At 40.0% G+C, this 24,013-nt stretch overlaps 1 protein-coding gene across 3 annotated transcripts in view; it reads right to left on the reverse strand.

Moving 5' to 3' along the window:
- LOC141131448 (unconventional myosin-Vc-like) overlaps positions 1-24,013 on the reverse strand; it is a 164,761-nt gene that overhangs the window by 92,071 nt on the left and 48,677 nt on the right. For all 3 annotated transcript variants that reach the window (XM_073618737.1, XM_073618736.1, XM_073618738.1), the window contains exons 3-11: positions 20,790-20,952; positions 13,715-13,859; positions 13,015-13,171; positions 12,287-12,430; positions 12,107-12,188; positions 10,360-10,467; positions 8,980-9,086; positions 7,494-7,759; positions 4,821-4,902 (exon numbers count right to left, since the gene is read on the reverse strand). In XM_073618737.1, the coding sequence (XP_073474838.1) occupies positions 4,821-4,902; positions 7,494-7,759; positions 8,980-9,086; positions 10,360-10,467; positions 12,107-12,188; positions 12,287-12,430; positions 13,015-13,171; positions 13,715-13,859; positions 20,790-20,952 (1,254 nt within the window). The remainder of the gene's footprint in view (positions 1-4,820; positions 4,903-7,493; positions 7,760-8,979; positions 9,087-10,359; positions 10,468-12,106; positions 12,189-12,286; positions 12,431-13,014; positions 13,172-13,714; positions 13,860-20,789; positions 20,953-24,013) is intronic.

Here is a 24,013-nt window from a genome sequence, read left to right on the forward strand (position 1 = left end):
GCAACAAGAAAGCCATTGCTGAACGAAAACAATAAGAAGTCCCACTTGCAGTTTGCAAGAAGCCATGTGGGGAACACAGCAAACATGTGCAAGAAGGTGCTCTGGTCAGATAAGACCAAAATTGAACTCTTTGGCCTAAAAGTAAAATGCTATGTGTAGCGGAAAACTAACACTGCACATCACCCTGAATACACCATCCCCACTGTGAAACATGGTGGTGGCAGCATCATGTTGTGGGGATGCTTTTCTTTAACAGGGACAGGGAAGCTGGTCAGAGTTGATGGGAAGATGGAGGGAGCCAAATGCATGGCAATCTTATGCCGCGTACACACGACTGGTTTTGCCGTCGTAATAAACTCTGACGGTTTCTCCGACGGAACTCCGACGTAATTCCATTCAAGCGGTCTTGCCTACACATGGTCAACCCAAAGTCTGACCAAAGTCCGACCGTCCAGAACGCGGTGACGTACAACACTTCCGACGGGACTAGAAAAAGGAAGTTCAATAGCCAGTAGCCAATAGCTTCCGTCTCGTACTTCAGAGCATGCGTCTTTATGGGTCCTTCGGATCAGCATACAGACGATCGGTTTTCCCGATAGGAATTGGTTCCGTCAGAAATATTTAGAACATGTTCCATTTCTAGGTCTGTCAGGAAAAAAAAAGTCTGATGAGGCCTACACACGATCGGTATATACGATGAAAAGCTTCCGTGTGACTTTTTCTGATGGACATTCCGCTCGTGTGTACGTGGCTTTAGAAGAAAATCTGTTAGAGTCTGCAAAAGACTTGAGACTGAGGCAGGGGTTCACCTTCCAGCAGGGCAACGACCCTAAACGTACAGCCAGAGTTACAATAGAATGGTTTATATCAAAGTATATTCATGTGTTAGAATGGCCCAGTAAAAGTCCAGACCTAAATCCAAGATAAGACTTAAACATTGCTGTTCACAGAAGCTCTTCATCCAACCTGACAAAGCTTGAGCTATTTTGAAAAGAATAATGGGCAAAAATTTCACTCTCTAGATGTGCAAAGCTGGTAGAGACATCTCCAAAAAGACTTGCAGCTGTATACAAGTCTGAATACAAATGCACGCCATACTTTTAAGATATTTATTTGTAAAAAAAATGTAAAACCATTTATCATTTTCCTTCCACTTCACAATTATGTGCTACTTTGTTTTGGTTTATCACATAAAATCCCAATAAAATATATTTACATTTTTGGTTGTAACATGACAAAATGTGGAAAATTTCATTTGGCGTTAATACTTTTTCAAGGCACTGTATGAAAGCAGAACTGCTGATCCGTACATGTTTCAGGTCATCAAATATTTTAAAATATTTTATTTTATATTTTTATATTTTTAAAGTATCTTTTTTATTACTTTTCTAAAATCCTCAATTTGGTGATAAACATTAAATACAGAGTGCTTCCATAACACAATAGGTCAGATAAACCTAGCCTGGAAGTTGTTAAGTATACAAATTGTTGCTTGTGACAACCTACTTTGGAGCATTTCATGTCAATTAAACTATTATGCTGCAGTAATATTGTTGATTTGGCACGTAGTAGAATGTGTAACTGACCTTTTTGGCACTGAATATTGACAAACCCATTTTCTGTACCAATATTTATGTGGCACAGATTGGGAAACTTTTGTTGCAAAAAGTCGCACTTGGGAATTTTTAGCAATTGGTGTACGCCTTTCTATGTAAACCATCCAAAAAGAACTATACTTTGGTACATTAAAAAAACAAACAAACAATAATTTGGTGTACTGACAATGTTTGCAGACCACTCTGGCCTTTCTGATAGGTCAGTTTTTAGCCGAGTACCGAATGAATAAAGAAATATGTACACAAATAGAATATGGTAGCAGTATAGATAACTTATAGCAAGCAATCAGGCTGCATTCACATCTCAGCGTTTTGAATTGCGCGCAGATTTGTTGTGATTCTGCCCGCAATTTCAAATCACCAAGGTGTGAATGACAAATCACAGATCATTTGAATGGCACCTAAAATCATGGTGCGGTTCTGCCGTGATTGTCATGTGATAAATCATGCTGCAGTTGCGGAAAGCCACACAGTGTGAAACATGTTTCCTAGAAGTAGCTCCTGAACTTTTTTCGGGGCAACATGCTTCATGCAATGCAGGTTGCTACGATTGCAGAGCGATTTATCATGCGAAAATTGTTGCAGAACCGCACCACGATTTTAGGCGATACTCAAACGAATGCATTCTGCAATTTGTGATTCACACCTCTGCGCTTTTGAAATAACGGGCAGAATCATGGGAAATCTGCCTGCAATTCAAAACGCTGAGGTGTGAATGCAGCCTCACAGTTCGGGGTTTACCGTAGTCAAAGGAATTAAAATACTACTTCTAAATAGTTGCTATGGACTAATGCAATGTACACTTTACTCAAACCAAACTATTAAATGGATAATGAAATCTATCAGAAAAATCAACGATAACTGTCAAAAATAAAGTTATAGTAAAAATCTATGTCAGCAAAACTTGTCACTACATAGATATAATATTAAAAAATAAGCTAAGACATTCAAATGACTTACATCGGTATGTTCCTTACTTAGTAATGGTGCATAGTTAAGCTGGCCTTACACTAATAGCTTTTTGAACAAACGTTTGTACGAAAATTTTCAGTACATTCAATGACTTCATGAATGATGTTCGACAATACTTAAAAATTTTGTTTGGTTTTAACTAGCGTTGCACTGTACTTGCACAAGTTCAAGTATTTGTACTTGTGCAAATGCTCCGGTACTAAAGCATACCTCTCAGTTCACATATGTGTGGGCCGATGCGTTTTCGTTCAGCCGTTCAGGTGTGATTCCAATGCAAATTATAGTGTTTGAGATTAGAAATCACACCTGAACCGGACTGAAATCGCACAGGGCAGTTTTTCAAATCGCACTGCGGCTGGCCTGCACATATGTCAACGGGCTGTAAAGTTGTGATGTGAACCTGATGTCTCTGCAAGTGAAATCTGTGTGGTTTTCCCATTCGTTTTCATGAATGTACGATGTGAACGAGCCTTAAAAAAAATGTCTCATGACACTAAAAATAGGTATCGCTAATTGGTATCAGCGAGTGCTTGGGAAAATGTATTGGTACTCATACTCAGTCTTAAAAAAATGGTATCGGTGCATCATTAGTAGGGTTGTCCCGATGCCGAGCATTTGCCCAAGTACTTGTACTCGGGCAAAGGCTCCCGATGCTTCCCCCGATACCTTGAGAGTCAGCAGTGATCGGCGCCTGGGGGAGTTACAAGCTTTTCCCCCAGCAGCTTTCAGCTGCTTTAGTGACATACAGCGGTGATCGGTGCTTGTAACTCCCCCACACGCGATCACTGCTGACTGTCACCGCATCCTCCATGCCCCCTGTGTTCCGCTGTCCCCCTCCGTTCCTCTGTCCCTCTCCGTTACGCCGTTACGCTGTCCCCCTCTCTTCCTCTGTCCCCCTCCGTTCTGCTGTCCCCCTCCGTTGTGCTGTCTCTCTCCATGTCCTCCTCCTTCCTTTGTGAATGGACAGAGTCAGCTGACTCTGTCCATTCACATAACTGAAACATTGTAATCTCCTGTGATTACGATGTCTCAGTTTATGAATGGAGTGGAGCCGCTGTCTTCTCTCCATTCATTATCAGTGCAGCTGAGGCTGCAGAGAAAGGGACTGGGGAATCTCTATCCTCAGTCTCTTTCTCTGTCTCAAGGGGGAGATCTCACCAAAGCCCCCCAACAGGGCTGATTAAAAAAAAAAAAACATATTGCAATAAATAATAAAAAAAAATATTATTGGAAAAAATAATAAAAATGTAAATAAAAACACACAGACACCGTTCACCCCCTCCCCCCCTAAAAAAAAAGAAAAAAAAGAAAGCATTGTTAAAAAAAAAAAAAAAAAAAAACACTGTCACGTGACATTAAAAAAAAAAAGTATCCGTATCGGCGAGTACTTGAAAAAAGTATCGGTACTTGTACTCGGTCCTAAAAAAGTGGTATCGGGCCAACCTTAATCTCTAGTTTTAACACTCGATTTTGGAGGAAATTGACTTTCCCAAAAAAAACACATAACGCTGTTAGAAACTTGTTCAATCCAGAAACATTTTCCATTCTGCTGCTTTGAATTTTCTTGACACTGCAGTAAAAAACAAATGTTGATTTGACCCAACTAACCAGCAGTAAATCAAACATTCCTAAAATGAAAATTTCAACCAATATTCTACTGGAGTAAAGCCAACCTAAAACAATAACCAAAAGCAAACAATCATATTATTGTTAACGTAGATCTAAATGTAATCACTAAAATAGAAACATGCTTTAACATTTTAATGTCGTTTCAGAAGTTTTCAAGCTTTCATTAAAGTGATTGTACCCCCACAGCAAGCAGCTTGCTATGGGGGCACCCAAGCCGAGCTGCAGCTCCGTGTGTCCATTTAGACACGGAGCTGCCATTCGGCCCCGCACCCTCTCTCCCCTGATTGGCTAACTGACTTTGATTGATAGCCGTGGGAGCCAATTGCGCCGCTGCTGTGTCTCAGCCAATCGGGAGGGAGAGTCCCGGACATCGCTGGACAGAGAGGGGGCTCAGGTAAGTATTAGGGGGTGCTGGGGTGGCTGCTGCACACAGAAGGCTTTTTATCTTAATGCATTGAATGCATTAGGATAAAAACCTTCTGCCTTTACAACTCTTTTAAAGTATTATTCGGGGATCCTGCCACAAAGGTTCTCGTTTCAAAAGATGATGTCTGATTGGTCTCTATGGTTTGCTGCATTGGACATTGTGTTCTGAGTACTTACCAAGTTGAACTGTTGTTGTAGTTTCTCATTCGCATAATTTATACAGAACTGTTCAAAGCTATTGATGTCAAATGTTTCAAACCTGCATTATAGAAATGTATGTTTTAATAAGCTCAGTGCTATTCAAGAAATTTTCAAAAAAAAAAGACTATAGCCATCAAAACCCAATTGTTAGTGTTGGGTAGAGTGTGGAAGTTTTATTTCTAACTGTAATCCCACTAGGAATATTTTTTGTCAATTTCGCACTGTACCCATGACGTTCAGCCAAAATGTTTTTGACTACTGTATAGTAGTTAAAGGTTACAAACTCTGTCATGTTTTTATTGCTGTCCATGTTTTCCTGTCTTAGTGACAACCATACCACCCATGCTCTCATTGGAGAGATTTCCTTTCACTTCCTATACCTGAGACATGTCAATGAAACTGAAAAATGTGGAAAGTGGAAAATGATAGGAAATCCCACCCTTGACAGTTGTCATCAGTATAAATGTTCCCATTGGAAGACATCACCTTTACTTCTGATACAAGGATACAATGATACTTCTGATACAATGATCATTGTAAAATCTTGGATTACCCCTTACCATCTATCCTACTGACACCACAACAGTGAGGGCGGACCTCCCAAAGGGTGACACAGACAGCAATAAAAAACTAGTCTCTGCACATTTAAGGAGGAATTAAAGTGATTGTAAAGCTTCTGCTTTTTTTTTAGTTAAAACAAACATATCATACTTACCTGCTCCGTGCAATGTTTTTTCACAGAGCAGCCCCAATTCTTGGGTCCCTCATTGGCGCACCTTACTCCACCTCTTCAGCCAGTTTCCCCATAGGAAGTGGCTTCCTATGGGGCACTGCCCCACCCCCCCACTCCCTTGTCACAGAGTTTGATTGACAGCAGCGGGAGCCCAGACTTAAACCCCACTGAAAATCTGTGGAATGACTTGAAGACTGCAATCCACAAAGGGTATTCATCGAATTTAACTGAACTTGAGCAGTTCTGCAAAGAATAGTGGGCAAATATTGCAAAGTCTAGATGTGCAAAGTTAGTAGAGACATATCCCAACAGACTAAAGGCTGTAATTAAAGCAAAAGGAGTTTCAACAAAATACTGACATAAGGGGGTGATCCTTTTTCCAACTCAGTGATTCTGTTTTTGAATTTTTTATTTATTGTTCTGACATGTTGGTGTTATATCTTTCACTTGGATGTTATAATGTTATAAGTTGCACTAGTAATGAGAGCCGGATAAAACAAAAACTGTGTCTTTCTTCATTTAAGGCTGCAAAGAAACAAAATGTGATTATTTTAAAGGGGGGAGATTCTTTTTTATACCCACTGTAGTTTTTCAAATATATAAGACTAACACCTCTGTTTTTAATAGATATCAGGGAATCAACTAACCACCTTGTACCATTATAATGGCTCAGGAAACTGCCGGGAGTGGCATTTGCTAAGTAAGCAGATAGGCCTGCTTCAGGTCTATCTGTGCTACCTACTCCAGTCTCTGTTTTAGCACCCCATTTGTTAATTAGTAGCAGCATTTGATTCATTTTTTATGTTTAGAAGATTGGTGCAAGCATTATGGACCAGGCAGGCAAGATTTTTAATGTCTGTTCTGCATTGAAGCTTCTGCCTGTTCGCACTTTACACTGAACTGCATACACGCAGCTCAGTTGAACAAACTCCCGTGCATGCACAGAAGTGACGTCTTCTCAGCCCAGCCAATCAAAACAGCCGAAGATTGGAACCTGTAAGGAGACTAACCAATGTCAGCAGCCAAGACACCTTAGCACAGGAATTGAGATGATTATGATTCCGCTTTAACTGCAGCAAAGAAAATAAGGTCACCAGACATGCTATGCTGTATCAGGGCTGTATAAATCTCAGGACTAGATGGGACAGAAATACAAATCCTTTGACAGATAAGACAGCTCCCAAATTTGTATTTTAGCTCTGGATTTAGCTCTTTGCGTACAATTCAACTTTATTCATGTCAGGTGGTTTGGGTGAAACACCATCACTAGTCGGTGGAAGTGAAACTACTAATGTAGCGTACACACGACCGGTTTTGCCGTCAGAATAAACTCCGAAGGTTTCTCCGACGGTACTCCGACCGAATTCCGCTGAAGCGCTCTTGCATACACACGATCACACCAAAATCCGACCATCCAGAACGCAGTGACGTACAACACATACGACGGGACTAGAAAAAGGAAGTTCAATAGCCAGTAGCTTCCGTCTCGTACTTGCTTCAGAGCATGCGTCGTTTTTGGTCCGTCAGAACAGCATACAGACGAGCAGTTTTCCCCAATAGGAATTGGTTCCGTCGGAAATATTTAGAACATGTTCTATTTCTAGGTCCCTCAGAATTTTCGAAAAAAAAAGTCAGAGGAGGCATACACACGATTGGAATAGACGATAAAAAGATTCTGTTGGACTTTTTCTGTCGGACATTCCGCTCGTGTGTACGCGGCTTAAACTTGAGTAGTCTTACCTCTTGACTTTTCTTCCCTGAAGGCAGACGTCTGATTAACAACCGATCTTGTTTAAATTACACCATAGGAACCTCCAGAGGTAATATAATGTTTTCCAAAAACTAACATCATACATGAGCTCAATAAAACTTGGACATTTTATGTATGTAAGAACAAAGCAATAAACTCTTTTTACCCGTAAATATCGAGCACTCCAATAAACGTATTCTGCTTTCCTGGAATCCTCAGTGCTTTATTGATTTTTTCAATCAAATAGTCAAAAAGATGAGAATAGATTTTCTTAGCCAGAGCATCCTTTCCATAGTCAGCTTGATGTTTTGTCATGGGTTTGATGACGGTGTCCGATACTGTAACTATTTTCCTGTTACAAAGCCATTGTGCCACTTTTTCTATGTCGAGGTCCAGCAGTTCACAAAATATCTGCAAATGCTGGTCATTTTTCTACAAAATGAATGAAGAGTGATTGGAGTAAATTTCTTCAAATGTAGAAAGCAGAATGTATCTATAGTAACAATGGCAATTACAGCAAAATGGATTATTTAGCATATAACCCGCATTAAATATGAAAGTGCATGCACTGCTGTTTTATTCATTTGTTCATTAAGTCTCCTCTGATTTAAAAAAATATATATATATTCACCATCTTTTTTATAAAGATATTAAAATGGGTGTTTAAAGAACAGTTATTGGATACAATGCTTATTTCTCACTGTTTAAAGATGAACAGAGCTATTTGTCCAGTAGACACCAAAGTGTTTAGGGAAGTATACATGGACAAGTTGGACTACCCATGACCCCAAAAAGACTAATGCCGCGTACAGATGATCGGACGTTCCGACAACAAAACCGTGGATTTTTTTCCAAAGGATGTTGGCTCAAACTTGTCTTGCATACACACGGTCGCACAAATGTCGGAAATTCGGAACGTCAAGAACATGGTAACGTACAACACGTACGACGAGCCGAGAAAAATGAAGTTCAGTAGCCAGTGCGGCTCTTTTGCTTGATTCCGAGCCTTGTGGACTTTTGTGCGTCGGAATTGTGTACACATGCTCGGGATTTCTGACAACAAGTCTTCTTGTCGGAAAATTTGAGAACCTGCTCTCAAACAGTTGTTGTTGGAAATTCCGACAGTAAATGTCCGATGGAGCATACACACGGTCGGAATTTCCAACAACAAAGTCACATCGAACATTTGTTGTTGGAAATTCCGATCGTCTGTACGCGGCATACAAAACCGTGGATTTTGCATAAGACTGCTGTGTGTGTGAATGACAGCAACATTCTTTATAATAACAAAAAATATTAAAATGCTTAATGCAGTTTGCTGCCCGTATAGGTGACCCCTTGTTGCATACATTTTCATTAGATCAGGTCCAAATGTCAGTTTGGAGTGTTTAATAAAATAATGGAAAACGTAAATGCACAAAATTAATATCTATAACATACTAAATATTCAGATAGTTATAGTCTTAGACACCTGAAGTTAAAACACAGAAAATTTCTTTTGGTATTTATATCAGATTACCCAAATTTTATCTAGAAGAGTTAATGGATGAGTTAACATCAGTTTATCTGCTATTGTTTTCAACTGAGAAATGTTTCATTGGCCAAGCAGAAGTTGATCATTGGATTCATTTACAATAGCTTGAATTTCTTACATTGGCTGATGACTTGTCATCACTAACACGCTTGATCTCTACGTTTCCCAGATGCAAGATAGCTGCCAGAACCTTGAATACATCCATCTGAAAGTCAATATTGAAACCTAAACATTGCGCCAAATGCCACAAAGAAAGAAGGAAGTCTAGGTTAATCTGGTAAAAAAAAAGTAACATCCTGTATTTTCTTTCTATTGGGAGAAAAGTTGTCCACATAAATCCATGAGATGACCAGAGTCAAAAGGTTTTCAATTAATATAATCAAAACTAACATGAACACAAAAAAGCAACAATATATATAATAAAAATAAATGGTCACAATAACATACTAGAAATCCCAGTTTACCCTTTCTTCCTCCACCTATAGGGTTGACAATTCCATTGGCTTCATGCTATAAATCAGTGGTCTCCAAACTGCAGCCCTGGGGCCAAATGCGGCCCTTTGTCTGCCTTTATCCGGCCCTTGGGGCACTACTCCTCCCACTAATACGAGACACTATTCTGTCAACTGACACCAACAATGGGGCACAATATCTCTCACTGACACCAATAATGGGGCACTATTCCTCCTAATGATTCCAATGATGGGGCACTGTTCCTCCCTCTAATACCAAATGTGCCAATGTTTTCTCCCACCAATGCCAGGAAAATGTCTACTCCCACTGGCCATAGTCCGGCCCCCTACAATGTGAAGGAATATAAACTGGCCCTTTGTTTAGAAAATTTGGAGACCCCTGCTGTAAATGGATAGGTTTGACTAGAAAATTATGGCAAGCAGAAAGGCAACAGATGTGCTTGGTATAGGACTTCCAAAGCTGTAAACTCTTCAAATCATCCTTTAAGATGGTCATTCCCAGTCCCTTCTGCATTAATAACATTTACAAAAGTTCCCCAATTGTTGGATTTCAGGTGATATTAATTCTCTTTACTAGGCTACGGAAGCTACAAACCAGTTTTCAGTAAATGCATCTAATTTTTTTAACATCCTTATTAGAAAGTGGTTGGGACAATGTATCCCGTGGGACTTTAAATGAAACCATGACCTGATGCGGTCATGCGTTTCCATCCCTGTACTAGTCTAAGAGAAAAGGGTGGGACTTTAAATGAATTGCATGAATGCTCAGAAACAAAATCGATGAACAACTAGGAAAATGTATTCAATTCATAAAAATATAACATGCATAAAATAAAAATATATTAATCATGAATGGAAAGAAATATTAGCAATAATAGCAGCAATTATACATGATTATATAAATACAACAATTCTCCATGGTACACCAATTGGATATTAATACACAACCATACAATAAAGGGTATACACAAAAGGCCTCCAAAAGGTTCCAAATAAAAATTAGAATTTTTTTTTAACATCCTTACCTAGTAATTGGAATGTTTTTTGTGTGTCTATCATGTCTTTCCTGTCATTGACGCCATCAATTTCTATGCAGCCACCCATACTTGTGTATTTAAAGTTCTCGGCATTCACTAGAAGTACAATACATAAATAAATAGATAAACACTACTACAAATAATTATCAGTGCAACAGTTACACACAAACCTTAAAAGAGGTACAAAATTGTAGTTAATAAAAGTATGTCAGACATTTGAAGGTCTTAAAGTTTCTACAAAAGAATGGTTAGTATAATTACCAGCAAGAAATTCCTTCTCTGTGGGCTTTTGTTAGATGGAACCTAACTCCTAAGGTAAATCCCAGCAGCTGTCATTTCCTTGCACTTTGAAAGTGTTCTCAGTGGCCAGTAAGGCACTCTCAATGTCCAGGGAGTATACATTTTTTTTCTCTTTCCCATGCTCCGTTGCACCTTTTTCCAGTTTGCAAAAGGCAAAGCTTTTTTTTTTTTTAGCCAGAATGTGGTGGAACTCCATTCAGCCACCTTTTGTGTTTAAAGGTGACAGCGCACCTCGCCTAGTGACTCCCACAGAACCCTCCCTGTCCCCGCATGAGGGCCTTGCATGGTGAGCTGCACCCTCTGTGATCCCCAACTCTTGCCTGATGCTGATGTCCTCGCTGCCTCTGCTGCCTATCTAAGAAAGGTGAAGTGTACACTCATTGCCCTGTGTAGGAAAAACAAGCCTTGGCCGGGGGAGATACTAGAGCCAAGTCAGCTGCTGAGAGGTGCTTTTTTGCAGAGGTAAGCATGTGGAAGATAGTGGAGCATTGGAGGGGGGGCAATGATGAGGGCAGTGAAGGGGGGTGTATGCAGAGGTGAGTGCTGGGGGAGGGGGGATGTGCAGAAGTGAGTGGTGGATGGGGGATGTACAGGTAAGGCGCTGTGGAAGAGGGCTGAACCCTGCACTCTGTGCATAGCGCACTCCTGAACCCCCCCACCCCCACTCTGTGCATAATGCACTACTGAATCCTGCAGTATGTGCATAATGCACTCCTCCACCATGTGCATAATTCACTCCTGAACACTGCACCCTGTGCATAGCCCACTCCTGAACCCTGCAATCTGTGCATTGTGTATTGCTGAACCCCTAAACCTTGTACACCTGGTTTTATTTAACAAAGCCCCTTTTATGACCCTCACACTGTTCAAGGGGGGTGGACATGAGTTAGTGCACCTATTCTCTGAGAAAAAAAGCCCTGACTAACACATTTCCAGTAGTTTGTCTTTATGCCCAAGACTCTGGGACTAATCTGAATACAGGTATACTCCTTTTATCCAGCTAGAAGGATCCAGGAACAGCCATAGAATACATTGGGGACTTTAGATCACGGGGGTTGATTTACTAAAAGTGGAAAAATCTGGTGCAGCTCTGCATAGTAGACAATCAGCTTCTAACTTTAGCTTGTTCAATTAAACTTTGACAAAAGAACCTGGAAGCCGATTGGTTGCTATGCAGAGCTGCACTCTCCAGTTTTAGTAAATGAACCCCACAATGCTCAAGGTATAAAAGGAGTGGAAGGATGATTCTATTTTTAATAATGGCACAGGCATAACAGCCAAAATATATTACAACGCTGGTTCCTCAATTTTGCCAGGAGCCCCCGTTTAAAAAAAGCATGTTACATAGTTAATCGGTTTAAAAAAGACAGTCCATCCAGTTCAACCCAACATAGAAAAAGAAAAAAAAAGGGAAATCGCTGGATTTTATACATACTCAAACGAAGGTTCTTGAATTCAGGCTGGGAAGCTGATGCACAGAGCTGATAAAATATGTGATAATTCCTTTCATTATCTGACTAAACAAAAAAGAAAATATACTTTAAAATCAACATAAACTAAAATTCTGTGCATAAAATATATATTTTCACATCAAATTGCACTTTGCTGTTGTTACCTGAAACACTACTCTGGACTTCTCGAGAAGATATGTTCTAAGATTCGCACCAATTATTTGGTATCTTCTGTCAAAACTATTTTCAGTGTATTTTCCAAATCGGCTGCTGTTATCATTACGCGTAGTTTTTGCATTCCCTACAGCCTATGAAAAAAAAGCAAATAAATATAATGTAAAAAAAAAATCGATGCATTAATGGAAACATCTACTAAATGAGACTCTGATAAAAAAGAAAACATTATTTAACAAATTAATATGTCATACCTAAACAAGATATTTATAGCAAATATGTCTGCTATAGGTGTCCTAGGAATTCAACTAAAATTTGCAGTTGCAAATCTATGTTGGAATTTTTTTTATTTAATAATAATTAGGATAGGCTGGGAAACATGACCTCACTGTAACATATATTGCATACATCAACTGAGAGCTGGCACAGATAGAAATATTCTAGTACATTCTTTTGTTTGTTGGGTGCAAAAACATTGCTAATCCTGTAAGTCCAAATGTCAAAAAACTTTGTAAAGTTTCAATAGTTTTAAATAAAATCAAACCCCACAATTCTTAAAAAGAAAAAAAAAATGTTTTAAGCTTTGGAAAGAAAGGATGATAGTTAAATATCTTCTATCACCGTATATCCCAGCCAAGAAAAAACTGTGAATCCTAGAAATTGGAATGTACTAATATAATATAAGAATATATCACATGACATAATTGAGCCATATTACCTCTGTTATTGGGTTTGATGCCAGTACTCTGTCTTCCACATTTGCTTTACTGCTTGATTTACTGACTGTGGCAAAGTAGCGCATGGCATATCTTGCTGACACTGTCTTTCCAGCTCCAGATTCTCCACTTACAATAATGGACTGATTCCTATTTTTCCTAGTCATTGGACGAAATGCATAAAAAGATAAGTAATAAAAACTTATAATTTTCCTACTCTATCCACAACTAAAAAAAAAAAAAGTAACAATTTAACATGTCACACAATAGAAGATGTTACTTAGCTGGAACAAATAGTGTGTGACTGAGAAATAGTAACATAATTAGGACAATAAAATCTTTTTTGCACGCAGTGTGGAAAAGACAACCACTACTACTCTTAATTATTCACTAAGGTAAGAGTCTTGTTTGCTTAATACAGAGTATTTCCAGGAAAAATGGAACCCCATGAGCAGTGATTGATTAATTGTACCATGGGCCCAGGCTCCTATCAATTCATGAGTCACCCACTAGTACAAGCAGATCATGCATAAGTGTCAGCATACATGGAATTTGTGTTTTTGCTGCCAATGTTTGTAGCAGCATCCATAGAGCCTAGAGGTTCTCATACAAACACTGTAGAGTAAATTACAGGGTCAAGTAAAAAAAAAAAGTCTTCTTAGGATCAAAAACCTTGATTTATTTTAGATGTCCCACAAATACCTGGCCATCTGTTTGTATGCCTCTTCTGCAACAGCAAATATGTGTGGGTCCATGTCTCCCATATTTTGTCCACTGTATGCATGGATGATTGCATCTCCGTAAATTCGAAGTTCTTTATAAGGATTGATTGCAACCAAGATAATACCTTCAGGAAAAAGGTAAATTGTTACTCAATGCCCACATTTAAGGACAACAAAAGGACAATAAGTTCTGAAGTTCACCGTATTTTCTGTTCTTATGAAAATTTAATCTTAAGAACCATGTATGGTAACTTTCTACTGACACAGTTGGACTTGCCCAGAGATGGGCTTAAAAAAATAGTTTGCAGTCTGAGCCACAGGGAGGCTAGTCAACTAGAGGTGCTGCCACCTGTGTCATCCTGTCTGCCTGGTAAAAATAATATAAATTGTGCATTCTAATTGAACCAGTGGGAATCTGTTCATCTTGAAGTGTTGTGTGTCTATGCCAGTCTTTCCTTCTGATGACAACTTTCTATATCCAAGACTGCTACCAATGGTCTATAAATTTGTTCCATACTTGTAAAACTGCTGGCTGTGTTAGTGCCTCTTCCTGCTGCCAAGTCTTATACAATTTATATTCAATTTTATCTGGGGATCATAAATAATGCTCCAAACTCCAAATGATGCAGTTAAACTTGGGTGTGGTCCAGAGTCAAAGTAAAGAATAGACATCAAGTGAACAGCCCATCTTCATTCATCTACTGTATATATCGTTTGCCAGATTTCAAGCAAATTAGGTGATAATATAGTTACGGTAGTTAAGTATGGAAGCTCCATCTCTGTTCCACTGTTTAGAAATAATTTACATCATCTGAAAGATCAATGTTCTCAGCTAAAGTCATGTTGCCAGATAATGAAGGGATATTTTCTGAAACAGGTTCAGCATAGTTAGCTTCCCTAATTCTCAGGAGATATTAAAATCAACTGCACCCCTAAAAAATATGAAAAAACACATTCATTTCACCTTCCGCATCAACTCCAATGCATTTAGACTAGACTAAATAGCGATATTTTGTCAAAATTTTGATGAAGCAAAAACCCTAAATTTCACGTTTCCCTCCGACCGCCCAATAGAGAACAGCGGGGCTATGCAGAGCGGACAGAGACCTATCCTCCGCCTGCTTAGCAGGGAACAACGAGGGGATCCCTTGCTGAACAGGCAGATGTGCATTACGGAGTCCACCCCATGTGAAAGGGGCCTTAGGATGTTAGTTTAATACAAGTTATGCTTTAAGTTTAAAATGAGATGTAACTTAGGCTAGGTTTACACTTGCATGGATCCTGCATGCCTTTCATTTGAATTGGTAGTCGTACTGTGAAAAAAGTGGGGAAAAAGTCCCCTTTTTTCAAAACGCGGCCACAAGGAACCACATGGTACTACAGCACCATGTGGTTTCACATACCGTAAAACCGAGCCACATTTTCCAATGTGTGGGGGTACTATTAAGAATTAATGGAATCCCGCATGTCGCTAAAGAGCAGTGCATTTTGTCTACAGGTCAGGGAACGCATGTGATTAGCACGCATTCCCTGACCCGCATATGTGTAAACCTAGCCTAAGAATCCAGCTATGTGTTTTTGGTTTTGACCAGGAATCATGGCCTGGCTCCCAAAAATCAGGCTTGGTCCTTGAAAGCTTTATTTAGGACACTTCTTATTATCTTCTCCATATGAATTAATCATTGTAACATGAGAAATACTGTAACTATTAATATCACTACATCATTGTTCCTTCCAAAACATTATTTTCTATATTTTTTACTTGTGTTTCTAAGTAATATAAGTATCAGCCAAGTTCTCAGGGTTTAAAAAAACTGCATTCATTTAACATATATTTATTTTCAATAGAAAGTACAAGCAGTGTCCCTTGAAGAAGGGAAATACAGTTTACCATATATTTACCATATATTTAAACACCGCTAAAACCATTTAAACCACTAAGATGAATGGGATCCCACATTTCACTGTATTCTACTGTATATTATCAAGACGAATAGGCTTTCAGTTAGCAAGATTTGATGGCACTTCCTAAAGGATTGGGGTTAAGTGTTTTCAGTACTGTAATGTTTTCTTGTCCCAGTACTCTTGTCCCAGTAATTACTGAATGTATATTATCTGTACTGTACCTATATGAATGCCCTGAACAGCACTATTTAACCAGCACTGGCCAAAGCTGGACACCCACATGTGCCCATGACTGGTCTCTTTCACATGGCCACTTACATACAATCACTGGATTTTTGCGGCAAGAGTCAGCAGATTTTTTTGGCTGAAATGACCTGGTCATGTAAATAGCTGTTGCCGCTCAGCCTATTTAAACTAATAACAGGATGACAGTGGCCACCGCTGATCGCATGTAACGGCACAGAGAGCGGTTACCTATCAGTGCATTTTAAAAACAAGAGGTTGGCCATTAGGCATCCATGTCCTCTACAGTGATTTCCTGCTTTTTAGAGCAGGGGTCTCCAATCTATGACTTTAGGGGGCCGGACTGTGATCAGTTGGAATAGAAAATGCCTTGGCATCAGTGGGAGTAAACAATGCCCCATCACTGGTATTAGTTAAAGGAAAAATGCCCCATTGGTGTCGGTGGAAAGAATAGTGCCTCGTATCAGTGGGAGAAATAGTGCCCTAAGGGCCCGATAAAAGTAAGCAGAGGACCACATCCAGTCCACGGGCCACAGTTTGGAGACTACTATCCTAGAGGGATCCTAGAGGTATGGTATATACATAGTTGCCTTGGTCCAAGCTGAACCAATGTGAAAATGTCATACCTGGAATTCTTCTTTAACTTACTTTTAGACTTCTTTAAAATGTATGTACAGCAATAACTGAACGAGAGAAAATGAACATCAAAATAATCAGCATGACTTTACACCTAATCAGGGAGCACTACTTTATTACATGGAAATATATTAGTTGTATATCTTCTTATATGCCTAATCATGTTATTTTACCTGCCCTGCCATTGCTCTAGTTTTGGCATTTTATATCATCTCCCTGCACTGTTTTATTAATTACAAAGGATTGAAAACAACACACCTGCAGAAAGAAACCTTATTTTAACCCAAAACTGTAACTAAATTGTTGACAAGAAAATAATCCTGCAGAATTAGATTACAAATACCGTAATTACGTCACCCAAAGAGAACCACAGTGTGAAAATTATAATGTTTGTTCAGGTGTATTGGTTTAGGAGTTCTGCAACTATTTATTTATTGAAGTTCAAGTGAGTTTTTTTGTTGCTTATACAGGAAATGTATATGAAAATTAGGACTGAATTAGGACTTAAAGTGTTTCTAAAGTTTAATTGTTTTTTTACCTTAATGCATTTCCTGCATTAGGCTAAAAAAACTCCCCACTAACTGTTTCCCCTATCCCCCTATAGAGGCTCTCTTCCCCTGACTATGCCTTTTCGGGAGAAACTCGTTCTGAAAAGACTGCCCCGTGACATCTACACTACACATGGCGATGTGGAAGGCGGATGTGGTGTTTCATGTTACGCACGCGATTTTGCCTCCTGTCATTTTAAGTGCATTTTTTATAAAGTCCAGCAATTGCTTTTAATACTATAGAATGTATTCCTCTTTTCTTCACATATCTCTGCGGAGATTGTTAATTTAGAGATTGCTATGTGATCGTGACAGCAGGATATGTTCTAACTGCCAAGCAGACAGGCATATATCGATTTCTGTGGGAATCCATGTCTTCCGAGATTGCTGTGTGATCGTGTTAGCATGAATTTCTTTAGCTTCTAAGCAGCCAGGCGCCTATTGATCTCTATGTTGGGATCTTTCTTTCTGGTAAGAAGTATGTAGATATGGGTAGAGGTGTGCTGTATTTACCATTGTCTGTTGTGTGAACACTGCTGAGGACTTGAATTACCAGGCTGATCCTACTGCCCCGTACACACGAGCGGAAATTCCGCCAGCAAAAGTCCGATGTGCGCTTTTGATCCGAAATTCCGACCGTGTGTATGCTCCATCGGACTTTTGCTGGCAGAATTTCCACCAGCAAAAGATTGAGAGCAGGTTCTCTATTTTTCCATTGGAAAAAGTTCCTATCGGAAATTCCGTTCGTCTGTATGCAATTCCGATGCGCAAAAAAACATGCATGCTCGGAAACAATTTGACGCATGCTCGGAAGCATTGAACTTCATTTTCTCGGCTCGTCGTAGTGTTGTACATCACCGCGTTCTTGACGGTCGAAAGTTCAGAGAACTTTTGTGTGACCGTGTGTATGCAAGCCAAGCTTTAGCGGAATTCCGTCTGAAAAACCATCCAAGATTTTTCTGACGGAAATTCCGCTCGTGTGTACGAGGCATAAGAAGCACTTTTCACCTGTGGGACTCTCACTTTTGTTACCTTATGTGCACATTATTTAATTTAATTATTTTATATTTATCTATGATTGATATATATTTAACAATTTCCCTGTTTTTGGTCATTATATTTTGATAGTTTAAAACTTTTTTCTTAAAAAGACAGCACACTGTGCTTTTATGTTATACATTTTTTGCATATCTTGTATTCAGATATTTCAGCAGGTGCAGCAATCTTATTCAGCAGGCACTACATGCACTACAACATCCTCTTTAAAATAACTATATGTATTGATTACTCCCGTAGGAGCCCTTGGAATTTTGCCCAGGTTCTTTCCCAGTGGATACCCTGCAGCCAGGCACACAATCTCAGCCACACTTTTCCACAATAATCAGTCTAGAGGTGTTGTTTTTGTTGTTTTTATTTTTGGAGAACTTGGATAGGGTTGAGGGAACTGAGTGAAGACAGAGAACTCCTATCTGTAAAGCTGAAGCAGAAGCCCCTGCATATAGCAAACTGTGGATTTGGCTTGTAGTAGAAGCAGTCAGTCAAAAGCACACAAGCTTATTTCTTTAGAGCAATAAGAGTATAGTCCCTTCACAAGCAATTAGATAAACTAAGCTCTTCAGGACATGAGACAATGTCTCCTTTGCAAACACACAGCTGACCTTCTAGCACAAAAGGGGTGGCAGCAGCCAAAAAGACTCTAAGATCGCTCAGCAGTCCGTACTCCCAAAATTTCCAGGAAACGCTATTTAACTCCTTTCAACTTCCAAGCGACACTTTCCTCCAGTGATACCAGACTAGCTTTAGCATCCAGACCCCCAAGTCGCCCCCTTGAGGCTTCACGAACAGCAAGCATATGGCAGCACTGCCCTGGATGGCAGAAAGCCCTCCAGGCTGGACTGATCCTCTCCAGGAAAAACCCCAATCTCAGTGTGCTCACAGAATATATACAGTCTCCCAGCAGCCTTCATGTCCCTGCTCCCTGGGATTGGCCAGGGCTGTATAAATATTCATGCTGCATTGCTTCACACCTATCTTCTAGAGATTTCTCCAATCTTCTGGACAGCAGTGGAAACAATCAAACCCAGCAGAAGCTGAAACACTGAGCAGACCTAACTAGTCAAAGGCAGCTGCACTGAATACAGTGAGCAACTAAATTTACCTAGCACAGCAATTCCAGCCACAATAAATGCAGTTGTCAGGGCTGGGCTCAGCCCTTCCTTCTCAGAGCTCTGTGCTCAGCTGTCGGTTAATTGGCAAAGACTCTTCATTCCACAGTGACTCACCTGGTCTTCATTTCCTCCTCGTCAGCAGAGCTGTTGGTTATATAAACTTCCTGGATCAGATTGTCTGTGTCTTTACCTTGGTCAACATATCCAGACTCTCTCTGCTGTGCTTTCCTGTGATAGACTTTTGCTTGGCTGACTTCCCTTCTGGTTCCTGATCATGTTTGGTGCACCTGACTACGCTGATCTCTGGACCCCTGTTTCTCTGGTTGGTTCTGACTACCTGTCCTGGTTACCGAACTCTGGCTATGTTTTGACCATGTTTGCTCTGTTTATACCATTTTACCATTTTATTAAATAGTGTGATTTTTACAGCACTTCTTAGAATACTTCCACCCAATATAGCTGGATCAGGTGGCACTGCCACCAAATATGAGCATGGGTTCCAACCTCCCCGCATAGAGGCGATATATCAGGGTTCATTTTGTGCAATTTTAATGGGACATAATATCATTTAGTTAGTAGTTTATAGTTCATTTATTTTGTCCTTGTGTCCGTTGAAGTGGAGTGAACATAGTTTAGAACTTTATTTTTCATTATTTCAGGCAATGGCTGATTCAATTCTATTTCCCAACTCTCCAGGGGACACGTGGACCCATCGTCCAAAGGGGACATCAACATCTTATTTATATATTCTATAGATCCCCTATTTATTCCCCCTTGGTCGACTAATCTTTCCAATGGGTTTAACTTACTGGCCGCGCAAAGGGGTTTTGGGAGAGACTCTACGAAATGTTGGAGTTGTCTATATCTCCACCCATCCCGTGGAGTTGTATCGTATCCTTCTTGCAAGTCCTTTAATGAACATAGGGCATTTCCTATCAGAACATCTTTTAGCCTTGGATAATCCCAGGGAGACCATTTTAAATACAATTTATTATCTTTCCCGGGCGGGAAATAATTATTACCTGTCAGGGGCATCAGGGGACTATTATGCCGCCATGATATACTTTTACGTAGCCTATCTCATATTCTCAATGTTTCTGTAGTGATTGGAGACATTTTTCTATAGAGACCTCTGTATTGCCTAGGGATCCAGATGATCTGGCCCAAGGTAGCCTTACTCATATTTTCCTCCACCAACACTGTGTACTAGAGCAGCCCTACAGCCAAGTTCTCAGTGGTCGGGTGCAGTTTTCATTCTGTTGCAGTGCTGTGAGAGGAATTCATGAATTAAGTTGTGACCTGGAAGTAAGTTTACTGCCCAATCTGTGTCACTGCTCCTGTTATCATTGCTTTGCTGTGAGACAAAATTGTTAACTGTTCCCTATATCTCTAGGTGAGGCCATCATCATAAAACATACATGAGATTATTTGAATATGAATGATGGCAAGCTTTTGTGAACAGCCAACCCAACATACAGAGGAATGCAAGTTAATCATTTTCATCTTTTAAACCATGAAGAAAGCTTCAAGCAGCTGTGACACAATGTTTGCTTACCACTGTAGGTGTAGATAAGTTTGGACTCCATGAATCGCACTTTAAGGTTGTGGAGAACAGCTGGCTCATGCAAGTAACTGAGAGCGGTGAGGTCATTTTCTCCAACAAGAATGTCCGGATTTCTGAGAGGCGGCAGACTCTTCTCAATTACGTATTTAATGTCCTACAATAATAGCAGTAATAAATCTTATCCACATTCATTTATTCTGCCACTGTTCTACTACTTCTCAGAGAGATCTGTCCACAAAAATTGGTCACAAATGTAAATGTAAAAATGTATGGAAGCCCAAAATTCATTTTTCAGTATGTTTGGCATCGTGTTTCATTGTATACAATTTTCTTAAAGTATTAATAAACCTTGCGTTTAAAAAAAATGTTCTCCTGTCATTTGCATTTAAACGTTGCCTAGCATCTGACCCCCAAAAGCACGCAACCGCCTGGCATCGCAGCCCAAGGTGCCAATAAGCACAGGCAGCCCGAAACCATATGGATGGATTATTTCCCAGCTTCTTCCCCAGAGAATGATTGTCAACTGTATTCAGAGAGACCAGCTATAATTCAATGCTGACCAAGCTTGACCAAGCATGAGCTGATGTAACTGGCACTGGGGTACTGGGACACATAGTCCTGCTGCTGGCAGTTATGTATCTGATTGATAATGTTTACAGCGGGCACCCTCCCGATCACTAGTTCAGGGATCGGTGGTGGGGGCAAGGAGGATGCAGCTTGTCAAGTTTCCAGGAGTAACTGACTAGAGGCAAATTTAAAAAAGAAAACGTACGGATATATCTTCCCTGGCATCTTCCTATTCAAAAATAGGGGGGTTTAATACTACTTTAAGCAAATTATTTTTGGGAATCTGTTAAAAAGTTTATTACCTAGAGATCCAGCCAGTTATAGTGCTTCCTGTTGCAGGGTGACAATGCTAAGCTACTACTTCGCAATTAGAAGCAGCATTGTCAACATACATGCATACATGTCCACTCCTCCTGTTGACCATTGGGCTGCCTATCTGAGAAACCTTATAGATAGCCCAATGGCTACCGGAAGAAGTGCACATGGTAGACTGATGATACTGTTTTTTTGCTTAATGGGTTAGGTCACCTTTAGTGACATTCCTCCCTCTCTCCCCACATGCAGTGCAGCATCCCAAGCACTTTACAATCAACTCTTCAGCATTTAGGAAAAAAAAAATGTTCCTTTGTCATTCTATTCAGGCAAGACAAAGGGGGGCATCGCCTACACTGAGTTTTTTGTGGACAGGCCATGTATGGCCTACAAATATGAATTTACAAAGAAACACTTTTTTTTGCAGATTGGTGCTCTATTTTTTTGGGGTGGGGGGGTGGGGTGGGGGGGGTTGTTGACAGATAGTGCACGGGGAGTTGTATGGAACGTAAAGGTGAACTAGCACTAGATTTAAGGTTTACATACACTGATTAGATGTTCAGCATAGAGATTTCCTCATATAGACCACAGATACAAGGAACTGAGATATGTTTAAGAAAATAGAATAAAACACATACAGTGAGGAAAATATTTATTTGATTCCCTGCAGATTTTGTAAGTATGCCCACTTACAAACAAATGAAGGGTCTATAACTGTTATCATAGGTGTATTTTAAACGATAGAGACAAAATATCAACCAAAAAAATCCAAATTGAGTTACAGTTCAGTGAACAAAATTATTATTTGATCCCTTACCAACCAACAATAATTCTGGCTCCCACAGACTGGTATGTGCTACACAGATTAGTCCTGTGGTGCTCCTGGCTACAATCATTATGAGTGTAAAAGACATCTGTCCACAGAATCTCTTTCTTCCATTCAAACCCACCATCATGGGCAAGACCAAAGAACTGTCAAAGGATGTCAGGGACAAGATTGTAGACCTGCACACGGCTGGAATGGGCTACAAGACCATCAGCAAGAAGCCTGTGAGAAGGAGACAACTGTCGGAGCGATTATTCGCAAATGGAAGAAATACAAAATAACCATCATTCGCTCTTCGTCTGGAGCTCCATGCAAGATTTTGCCTCATGGGGTAGGGATGATCATGAGAAAAGTGAGGGATCAGCCCAGAACTACATGGGAGGAGCCTGTGGAGGATCTCAAGGCAGTTGGGACCACAGTCACCAAACAAACCATTGGTAAAACAAAACGCCGCCATGGATTGAAATCCTGCAGCGACTGCAAGGTCCCCCTCCTCAAGAAGGCACATGTACAGGCCCGTCTGAAGTTTGCCAATGAACATCTAATTGATACAGAGAAGGATTGGGAGAAAGTGCTGTGGTCTGATGAGAATAAAATTGAGCTCTTTAGAATTATCTCGAAATGCCGCGTTTGGAGGAACAAAAATGCAGACTATGACCCTAAGAACACCATCCCTACAGCCAAGCACAGAGGTGGAAACATTATGCTTTGGGGCAGTTTCTCTGCTAAAGGTACAGGTCAACTTTGCTGCATTAGGGGGTCAATGGACGGGGCCATGTATTATAAAATCTTGGAGAAGAACCTTCTTCCCTCAGTAAAAACAATGAAGATGGGTCGTGGATGGGTCGTCCAGTATGACAATGATCCAAAACATACCGCCAAGGCAATGAAGGAGTAGCTAAAAAAGAAGCACATTAAGGTCATGGAGTGGCCCAGCCAGTCTCCAGACCTTAATCCTAAAGAAAATTTAGGGAGGGAGCTGAAATTTCAAGCAGCCAAGATTCCTTAAGGATTTAGAAAAGATCTGTAAAGAAGAGTGGACCAAAATCCCTCCTGAGATGTGTGCAAACCTGGTCACCAACTACAAGAAATGTCTTACCTCTGTTCTTGCCAACAAGGGTTTCTCCACCAAGTACTAAGTCATGGTTTGCTTGGGAATCAAATACTTATTTTACTCACTGAACTGCAACTCCATTTGTAACATTTGTATCATGTGTTTTTTTCTGGATTTTTGATTGCTACTCTGTCTCTATCATATAAAATACACCAATGATAAAACATTATAGGCCCTTCATTTGTAAATGGGCAAACTTACAAAATCTGCAGGGGATCAAATAAGTATTTTCCCCACTGTAACTACAATAATAGAGACCTGCCACTAATATTTGCTGCAGTATTTGATGCCCACTAAACAGTGATTCTAAACATTTTACTTTATGTATACCTTTATAACAGCAAATTCTTACTCCCCAGTGAGCATTAGTTGTTTGCCCTATTAGATTGACTACGT

Source organism: Aquarana catesbeiana, linkage group LG03 (assembly GCF_042186555.1).
Source record: "Aquarana catesbeiana isolate 2022-GZ linkage group LG03, ASM4218655v1, whole genome shotgun sequence".
In the NCBI taxonomy this organism is placed as follows: Eukaryota; Metazoa; Chordata; class Amphibia; order Anura; family Ranidae; genus Aquarana; species Aquarana catesbeiana.